Source organism: Echinops telfairi, unplaced genomic scaffold (assembly GCF_000313985.2).
Source record: "Echinops telfairi isolate 266 unplaced genomic scaffold, ASM31398v2 ScPeMD7_7468;HRSCAF=8506_0, whole genome shotgun sequence".
Classification (NCBI taxonomy): Eukaryota; Metazoa; Chordata; class Mammalia; order Afrosoricida; family Tenrecidae; genus Echinops; species Echinops telfairi.
Window position 1 is genome coordinate 44,261,433 of NW_022111369.1, and position 10,556 is coordinate 44,271,988.

The 10,556-nt window shown below is 44.3% G+C and overlaps 1 protein-coding gene and 1 non-coding gene across 2 annotated transcripts in view; one reads left to right on the forward strand and one right to left on the reverse strand.

The window, feature by feature from the left end:
* Nucleotides 1-6,075: 6,075 nt before the first annotated feature.
* The window catches only part of SDAD1 (SDA1 domain containing 1), a 31,011-nt gene continuing 26,530 nt past the window's right edge, over nucleotides 6,076-10,556 (forward strand). Inside the window, exons 1-2 of the mRNA XM_045284353.1 lie at nucleotides 6,076-6,209; nucleotides 10,250-10,354. Of these exons, the coding sequence (XP_045140288.1) occupies nucleotides 6,120-6,209; nucleotides 10,250-10,354 (195 nt within the window). The 5' untranslated portion in view covers nucleotides 6,076-6,119. The remainder of the gene's footprint in view (nucleotides 6,210-10,249; nucleotides 10,355-10,556) is intronic.
* On the reverse strand, nucleotides 8,636-8,738 carry LOC115873354. The gene has a single exon (XR_004048361.1). It is a non-coding gene; the product is annotated as a U6 spliceosomal RNA (small nuclear RNA).

Below are 10,556 nucleotides of genomic sequence, written 5' to 3' on the forward strand. Positions count from 1 at the left end.
AGATCCAAGGGAGTCAGCCAAGAGAGAGAGTGTGTCTCTAAGAGAGAGAGGCATCCCTTCAAGGAGGAAAATATAGGAGTTCTCAGAATCCTCAGGAGAAGGCCATGTCCACACAGAGGCCTCATTGGCCAAATCTCGATTGACAGCTCAGATTCCACCCCCATTCATTCGTAATCCTCTCAAATTGACACCAGATTATATAACTACCACACTAACGGCCTCTTCTCATTCTCCTATGAATTACCTTTAGGTTGCATGCATCTGTAAAACTCACATAGGCAGAACATCCAGTTTTCAGAAGGCTATGGATGGCAGTGGAAGCTCAAGATCAATTTGAAGGGTTCCCACATGGAGTAAGCCTCTGGTGAATCGCCTCTCAACATGGTATAGGGTTGTAAAGAGCCTTGCAATCAGGAAGAGAACATTGTAAAGTTGATTATGGTAGATAGATGTAGTTAGGTTAAAGTATAGCACCAATGAAACACACAATTTTCCCCTAGCTCTTTAGTGCTTCCTTCACCCCACTATCATGACCTCAATTCTACCTTACGAATCTGAATAGACCAGAGCATGCACACTGCTACGGATAAGAGCCTGAAACACAGGGAATCCAGGATAGATAAACCCCTCAGGGCCAACAAGGAGAGTAGAGATACCAGGAGGATTAGAGCAGGGTGGGAGGAATAAAGGGGAATTGATCACAAGGATCAACCTAGAACCCCCTCTCCCAGGGAAATGAATAACGGAAAAGTGGGGAAGGGGTGACGGAGGACAATGTAAGGTATGGAAAAAATGATCTATAACTGATCAAGGGTTCATGAGGGAGGGCAGGCAGGGGAGGGAGGAGGAAGAAATGGGGAGCTGATACCAGGAGCTCAAGTGGGAAGAGAATGCTTTGAAAATGATGATGGTGGCATATGTGCAAATGTGCTTGACACAGTGGAGGAATGTGTGGATTGTGATAAGAGATGTAAGAGCCCCCAATAAAAGTATTTTTTCAATGCAATCCCTAATCACTTGATCTCCTTTTTGAACCACTTTAAAGTGGTTTCCGTTTTTAATAGTGGTTTTCCTATCTAGTCATTGTTATTGGGTTTTGTTCGTTTGTTTTTTATGGATTTTTGGTATATGAAACCCAGGAGAGGTAGAGCTAGAGAGAGTAACTGGATCAATAATTGCCTAGAGGCATGACTGGGGTTCATGTGGAGGGTGGGGCAGTGGGATGGGGAGTTAACCAACACTGTGTATGAGAGGAAAGTGTCCTAATACTGATTGTGGTGATGCTTGCACAAATCGCCTTAAAATGATTAAATTATGCTCTATGTGAAGTATATGCCAATAAAACTATTTTTTTTAAAAACATACAGAAAAGCTGTGTCCACAAATCCAACAGTTTCTTGGATTGCTGCTTTGTTTCATGGCAGTCTGCCCATGGAGAAGGGGTTCCCTTGATAACCTGTCTGTCATGACCTGTGTCCGGGGCAGTCATACTCATTGGATCACTACCTGATCGCCATGGAACCCGTCCAGCATCCATGAACAGTACAGTAGCTGTTTCCTCTGGGGTGTTCCATTGAGCATTTCAAGAGGGAGGGCGCAATGTCCCTTATTAGGGTAAACAAGTCTCACTGCAAATTTTGTCCAGTTCACCAGGCTGGCTGTCCCCTCAGGCTCAACCTTCCTCATCACAGGATCTAATTTTATCCTTTGTGATTGTTCGTGGCGTGCGGCAGTCTTGCATTAACCCTAACAGACTTTTCCATTCTGAAGGCATCAAAACGGGGCACCCCAAATGCGTTACTCTCAGAATCCATTTTTGTCATCGTTCATCAGGAAGTTGATGATATCGATCTACAAACCGAAGCAACCCCTTTACACTATACCCCTTGGTTTCAGCAGTCTCCCCTACATTCTTTCCCCCTGCTGTTGCAGCTACCACTGATAACAGAAACCAGGGACTGTATGTCTTGCCCTTCCTTCTCAGTCTATATTTCCACATGCATCCACTGAGCCAATTCCTCGTTTCAGGGGCGGATGGGTAGTTTAAAGTGCTGACGATCTGGAATATATTAATTAACAAAGTTGATGATCTAAACATATTAATATCCAGAGGGAAGTGGATACTAATTCCATATCCTATCAATAGCTTTTGCCTTGGGAAATTGATTGCAATGTGACAGCTGCTTTAATCCATGGTTTGTTTGTTTGTTCCAACGCATTTCAGTGGTCTTTGTAATTTTTATTTTATTGTGGTACAAATATACATTACAAAAGCTCTCAAAAAGTTCTACATGTACAATCAGTTACATTGGTTGAATTTTTTTATTGAATTCTTTAAGTTGTACAACCACACTATCTTTGTTTTAAAAATTTTTTTATTCTCATTAAGTGAGGTTATATTTCAGATCATCAACTATGTATTCAACAACTTAAACTATTCATCAACTCCCCCCCCCCAATAGTTTGTCCTTCACCTGCACCTTGATGTCACTTCTCTCTCTTATGAGCTGCGAGCTTCCAGCTTCACCCGTTAACACTTGTCAACAACCTAGCCTATTCTTATCTGCCCTACCCACCCTTCCTTCCTCCCCATTCCCCTCCACCCTTGGCAATCTGCAAAGTCTATTCCTTTGGTGTGAAAGTGTCTTGTGTTTTTACGTTTCCTTTACATAAGTGGTCTCATATCATATGTGTCCTTTTGTGGGTGACTAATTTCACTCAACAGAATGTTCTCCAGAGCCATCCATGGCTGAGGTGGTTCTGGTTCCTTAGGTGTGCGTCGTCTTCTATTGTGTGCATAGACCAGAGTTTCTCCACCCGTTCTTCTACTGATGGCCACTCCAGCTGTCTCCATCTTCTGCTACTGTGAACATTGCTACAATGAACATGGATGTGCATTTGTCTGTTCTTGTTATGACTCTTCTTTAGGGGATATTTTTCCATGGGTGTTTTTTTTTAATCCTGTCGAGAAACCAAAGTTTTCTAATTTTTCCATTTATTCCCTTTTTCCCCAAACCACCTTTTCCACTGATTGCGGCTGTTGCAACAAATCCCACCATTCTGACATTAACTGTAAAATTAATTTTAGAAAGATAAATTCAATAGTATCTGTGAGGTGAAGATTAAAGATGCCCTAAATGTATGACTTTTGCAAAATGCTATCCCTGTCCATTGTTCCTGATCTCAACCACCACTCTTCCCCTAAGTCTATTCCCTCCTGTCCCAGGGTTCTGCAATTCACGGCAGTATCTCATGGAATGACAGAGGTGTGGTTTTTGCAGACCATACCCTCAAGAAAACAAAGGGTGGTGACTGGAGCCACACCCTCTAGTAAGGTGGGAACTCAAAATATATCCCACCTAAATCCTATCTCATTAGCCTATCAGAAAACACACACACACACACACACAAACTCATGGCCATCAAGCCAATTCCAACATGTTGCATTCATAGTGACACTGTGGGACAGATGAGAATTGCCCCTGTGGGTTTCCGAGATTATAAATCTTGATGGGAGCAGAAAGCCTCTTCTTTCTTCCATGGAGCAAAATGAGGTTATAACCACAGGTGTTGGAGCTAGAATTTGCAATATATCACAAAATGGAGAACTATGATTGGAAGGACCATGATAAGTATTAGGTATATCTTAGGATATATAATATAATACATATTATATTATAAAATATATATAATATCTTATATCGAGGAGCCGTGGTAGTGGCATTACAGGGTGGTCTGTGATCTACAAGGTCAACAGTTCGAAAACACCAGCAGCTCCTTGGAAGAAAAGCTGGGCTTTCTACTCCCATAAAGAGCTATAGTCTCAGAAACCCATAGGGTCACTGTGAGTCAGTGCTGACTCCATGGCAGTGAGTCGGAGTTTTTTGTTCAGACTCTATTGTTGTCGTTGGCAGGTGCCATTGAACTCTACTGTACTCTATGAACAACAAAGCAAAACACGGTCCTGAACCATTCTCACAATTGTTATGTTTGGACTCATTGTCCCAGAACTTGTTAATCCATTTCATTATGGGTCTTCCTCTTTGTCCCGGACCTTCTACTCTACCAAGTATGATGTCTTTCTCCAGGGACTGGTCTCTACTGATAGATAACATGTCCAAAGCATGTGAGAGTAAGTCTCATCATCTCACTACTAATCACAGCCTTCTGGCTGTACTTCTTTCCAGACAGATTTGTTCAGTAAAGGGGAAAAGAACACTTAACATATCCTTAAATTATTTCATTATTATTCGTGTCAAAAGCAAAAGTTTAAATAACACAAATATTTATCTCCCATCACATAACTGTAAGTTATAAAACCTTCAGGCTAAGTCATGTGCTTCTATTGAGTACAAACTACGTGCTGCACACTGGGCTGTTGAGCCCACACCGATTCGCAGCCACCCCATAGGACAGACTAGAATAGCCCGTAAGATTTCTTAGGCTGAAATATTTTCATAAGAAGATTGCCAGATGTTCTCCAACAGAGCTGCTGGGTTAGAACTGCTCACCTTCAAGTTAGTTCTGAGTCGTTCTTCATTGGACCACACCTCATTAGGATTTGCTTTCCGGGAACTTAGTTGAATGGAAGAGCCATGTGGTAAACCTTTCAAATGAAGCAAAGTAGATTTTGTTCTAAAACTAAAAAGCCGATGTTATTCTTAAAATGAATAGAAGTATACGAAAGCGGTGGAAGCAACAAAGCAAACCCAATCCTGTCCTGGGAATCAGAACATTTCACAGTTACGATTCCATTTGATGAAATTTGGAAACCCAAGTTTTTCTGGAGCAGTGGAAAGGATTCCTACATAAAAAGAAAAAAGCCCTTAGGAAGGAAAAAAGGTTTGGAAAAAAGTCTGATAGGTTGAAGGAATGGCCAAAGCTGGGGTGGGGGGTGGGATACAACAGGGAAGAAGCTGAGGACAAAGACATGGAAGAACCAACCCCATACTGAACAAAATAGGTAAAAACCACAAAGAAAGTTTCTTTAAAAAAAAACAAAAAAACTCTCTACCATTGAGTTGATGCTGACTCTAATTCAATAGGGCAGGGGAGAACTACCTCTGTTGGTTTTCGAGACTGTAACTTTATGAGAGTGTAAAGCCTCATCTATCTCCCCCGGGCAGCTGGTGGTTTTGAATTGCTGACCTTGAGGTAGCAGCCAAACATAACCACTATCTCGTCATCAAGGCTCCCATCAAGGGCAAGGCTTATGCCCTTCAGTATTTCCCCCCCCCGCAAAAGCTCTAAAACTGGATAAGACTATCTAGGTCAGTGGTTCTCAACCTGTGGGTCGACCCCTTTTGGGGTCAAACAACCCTTTCACAGGGGTGGCCTAATATATCCTGCATATCAGATATTTACATTATGATTCATAACAGTAGCAAAATTACAGTTATGAAGTAGTAACGAAAATAATTTTATGGTTGGGGATCACCACAACATGAGGAACTGTATTAAAGAATCGCGACACTAGGAAGGTTGAGAACCACTGATCTAGATCATATGCAACCCCACCCCCACCCCCCACCCCCAAGGGGCTTTCTACTCTGTCCTATGAGTCTCCATCAACTCATAGGCAAGGACTTCTGAGTTTGGGAAGTTTAGGTTTTAGTCATTAAAATAGACTATAAGCGTCACCTGTTCCTTGAGGGTGCTGGAATAATTAAATAAGCTATCAGGTAAGCCTTGGACTGCTAATCTCAAAGTCTGCGGTTCAAGCCCACCAGCCCCTCCACAGAAGAAAGATGAGGCTATCCGCTCACATAAAGATATACAAAGCCTTTATAGCCTGTAAAGAATCGCAAGGACTCCGTTGGCGGTGTTTAATACTCGTGCAACAACAAAAAGAGCCGTGACCTTCAGCTAGTTTTAGAAACGTAAGCAGAGCTAGCAGCAACTGAGAAGAGTAAAAAGACCTCGCGTGAGCCCACGCGGAGCATTTCGGCAATGAGTAAGTTTGGTCCTCCGAGCTTCCCGTAGGAGTCTCTTAGGGATCCAGACGGCGCCGCCTAGCGAGCGGGCCGCGTGCTACTTCCGGTGGCACGCGGAAGCACGATTCTAAGCCGCGGCCGAGACACGCTGAGGGGCTGCCCGCTGCGGGGATTTCCTGAGCCACCATGTCCGCCAGGAACAACAACAAGCTGCCCAGCAACCTCCCGCAGTTGCAGAACCTGATCAAGCGGGACCCGCCGGCCTACATCGAAGAGGTGGGAGGGCGCGCGTAGCCGCGACTCCGGCCGGGGAAGACGGAGAGCGGAGCGCGGGTCCCGGCTCGCCGCCGCTCCTCCTCCTCAGTCCGGGGGTCTCGGGAGGAGACAAGGATTGAGAAGCGACGCGGCGTAGGCTCGTTCCCCTCCACTGGTGGGCACGCTCGGCCTCTTCGGCTTTTCCGAGTTGTGTACACTGGAGAGTCGATTTCCACCCGGGCACCCCAGCGACGCTAGAACTGCCTCGTTGGGTTTCCTAGGCTCCAACCGAAAGGCTGGCAGCACACCAGACCCGGCCTTTTGCCCCGGTCACGATTACAGCCTAGAGAACGCCGTGGGGCAGTTCTCCCGTCTTCTGAATCGGCATCGGCTCCGAGGTCTTCCATCAGTGCCCGATCGCCAGGTCTTTGTACAACCAAAGGGTTCTGTGCTTCAGCCTCCTGGGGAGCAAGCCAAGCGCTTAACCACTGCACCACCAGAGCTCCTCTCGAGTTTCGGCAGACCCTACACCAACGCTGCCACCGGGAAAGATCCACTCTTTTAGGGCTTCTCTTCTACTTCACCGCGGGATAGGGTTAAATGGCTCGCGTTCAACCTCTAGTTTTCTGCACCGTTTCCTCTCTGTTCAGAAACTCCTGCCTTGGGGAGGCCGCGGGGTTTGGGGCAGCATGCTGAAACATGCTCTGCTCCGCTGCCGGGGAGGGGGCCATGTCAGATGGAAGACATGGACTCCGACCCTATTTAATTAAGCCGGATTCAAACTCTTTGCCTCTGTGCTAGAATTTGGGTGGGCAAATGGTGAGGTTGAAAGATGAGATTAGGTTCTAGTTGTGAGGCAATTTATTCAGATCGAGAAAGCTCACTAAGCGTGTTTGAGCGGAGAAGTGAGAGATGAAGGCTTCGGACTATAAATCTGATAGGTGCTTCTTCCACATCCCCGTTTGTACACTTGAGAGAGACATCTCTCCCAAGCTCCTGCTGCAATTGTTTATAACCCTCCCTCCCTGGGTTGGGATTTCTCCAGTGACTGACACTATCACCTTTTCACTTCCCCCTTTCATTTGGGCATTTTTCTGTAAATGCTTTTTAGCAAATAAGAGTCACAGTGGTTTAGGCCTCCAGCCATGGATATGAGTAGGGAAAAAATACAAAATTATAAGCAATATTTGGCGAGGCTTTCCAGAGAAAAATGATGCTTTCTTCTCCCATAAAGAATTAGTCATGGAAACCTACGAGGACAATTGGACCCTGCCCTGTAGGGTGGCTGTGGGCTGTGGGTCAGAATTGACACAATGCCTGTGAGTGAGTTGAGGCAAGGTTATAAGATTGTTAAGGCACTGTAAAACCACAGACAAATAAAATAATAAGTTGAGAGGCCCTTATTCTTAGCTCCTCTATTCAATAATAATATAACCTAGGCATGTTAATCACTGAGTCTTTGTGTCTATTTTAATATATTAAAAATGTCCTTAGATGATTGCTCATTCACTAAACAAATAGAAATACAAATGTATATGCATATAGCACTCATAATGTTAGTATAATTATAGAAACGGCATATAGTGATAAACAAGAAGACAAATATCAGAGCTGTATGCTTTGGGGTTTAGGTTCTAGTGACAGTTGACTAAGGGAGTGGGGGAAGTGGGAGGGGAATATGGACTACTGAGTTCAGTCCTAATCACCAGAAACACTTCTCCGTGATGATAGTATGGAATCCGACAGGTGAAGCGCATTCTCAACAGGGACTAAGACACAGGCGATCTGGGGGACAAGGAACAGGGGCAGCCAGTGTAGCTAATGCTCAGCAAGCATGGGCGTGATCAGTGTGTGATGATGCCAGAGTGCTGGTAGGGCCAGATCCTAGAGGAGTTTGGATTTGCTCTTGAGTGCACCCAGCAGCCAGTAGGGAGTTTTCATAGAGATGTCACACCGTCTGATTTGTAGTCTTTCAAATGTACTTTGGGACTATATATAGAAAGGATTGTGGGGGAGCAAGACTGGAAGCATGGTCATTAAAACAATGGCTGTCAGCATAATCCAGGCAACAGATGGTAGTACCCGTCGAAGTGGACAGATTGAAATTAGCTCTATGGGAGATACAACTAATAGGACTTCCTGGTGGAGTAGATGTGGGGGTGAGAAGAAAATGCAATAAAGACCGAAGAGGGCTTTTCATTTCAGCCTCTGGGTAGATGCCAGTTCTCTTTCACTCAACAGTATCACTACAAGTCTACTGTGTGGTGGGCCCTGAACTATCTGTACAAGGGACTCCAAAAAGTTCGTGGGAAAATTCCATTATCCTTACTTCACCTAGCCCCCCACCCACACACACTGACTGATTTTATTGTGAGGAAGTTCCCACCTGGGACCCCCCTCTTAAATAAAAGTGCATAGAAAAGAAGGGGTTTAGAGACACCTACAAGAAAAATATGGAACCTTTTACAAATTTGCGTGTCATCCTTGCTCAGGGGCCCTGCTAAGCTTCTCTGCATTGTACCAATTTTAGTATACGTGCTACCAAAGCAAGCTGCCATTATCTTTCTTGTTAATTTTCTAGTCTATTTTCCCATTAACTTTTTGAAGCCATCTCGTGTATATACATCTATGGTGATAAAGTGTACAGATAAAACCCTATCCTTAAGTCACCTAATACAATAACAAGTAATACAGAGTACATTAAATGATGCCAAGGGCAAACAGTTGGTAATGATGGTGTAGAAGTTGGAGAAGAGGGTGCAGGGGGACCAGCCAGTGGAGGTCTAAGGAGCCCTGGTGGCATAGTGGGTTAAGCATTGGGCTGATCCCACAAAGCAGCCATTCAGTCCACCAACTGCTCGGCGGGAGTAAGAGGACAGTCTTGGAAACCCTATGCAGCCCTGCTATTCTGGCCTCTAAGGTTAGCACTATGATTCAGAATCAGCTCGATGGCCTTGAGGGGAGACCTTGAGATAACAACCGTTTAGAAACACGTTGAAGGCAGGGAAGGAGAGCTGTATGGTAAGAGAATAGCCTGAAATCTGCCCGGTAGGCTTGTGTAACAATAGAGAGGGCCTTGTGGCTGGAACTGGGGAATGGGGAAAAGGAAGGTGAGCTGGGACCCAGATCTTGTAGGACTGGGCTGGTTGTAGAACCGTGGGGCTTTACTGAATGAGGTAGGATGCTTTTAGAAGGTTTTGAACAGAAGCACAGAATACCTGACTCCTTTTATATGAGATCAGGATCACTTTAGATGCCTGGTTTTGAGAGGCGGCACAGGGGGACAAAGATAGAAGCAGAAACACCTATTAGGGAGCTGTTGGAGTTACTCGAGATGATGGTAGCTTGAACTAGAATGGTAGAAGTGGTGAGAAATGTATTCAGTTCTTGCATATGGTAGATAGAGAAAAAAGCCCTGGGGAAGCTCAGCCTTTAGACTTTAATGAACTACTAAGTAACCAGCCAAAGGGAATCAGCAAGCCTGAAGTGAAGTAGGAAAGCCAGATGGTGTCCCGGAAGTCAAGTCTGATGTTCCTAGGGGTAGTCGAGACCAATGATGTCAGATGCTGAAGAGCCATATAAAATAAGCACTGAAAACCTGGCCATTACATTTAGCACTGTGATGAGGCAGTTACCCGAATATGAGCAATTTAGATAAGAACGACTGGGGCGTGATTCCAGGATGGGCAAATCCAAAGAGACAGAAAAGTAGATTCGTGGGTTGCCCGGGCTGGGAGGACAGGGAGGTGTTAGTAGGAGGGGGTGATAAAATGTTCTAGAATTGTTGGTGATAGTTGCACAACTTTGTGAACATGTAAATGGCACTTTTGCTTCACATCATACCAGTTACATGCCTGATGATAATTCTAAAGAGTCTAGATTATCTTTGGGGTGCTTTGGTTTTCGAAGCTTGTTTTGAAGACCATCAAAAGGAGCAGTTAGTACTTCTGTATTCTTCCACCATATCTTATTTTCCATGCCACTGTCAAAGAATTTGTCATCCTGCACTGAGAAAATCCTATACTAGAAGGTGACACACTTAAATTTTCTTTTCCCCACAGTTTCTACAGCAGTATAATCACTACAAATCCAATGTGGAGATTTTCAAATTACAACCAAATAAACCCAGCAAAGAACTGGCTGAGCTGGTGATGTTTATGGCACAGGTAAGGCGGTCACTTCTGAATAAACAAAGACCAATTTGCTATGCACAGTTGACAGAAAAATGTTCTGTCATTCTTCCGAATGGAAACTTTAATTTTTTAAAAACTTTTGACGTTCCTCTTTGGCAACATTTGCTTTTTCTCTATAGTAAGATAGAGGGTTTCTCCATCCAGAACAAAGCTTTTTTGTTTTCTTCATGATCAT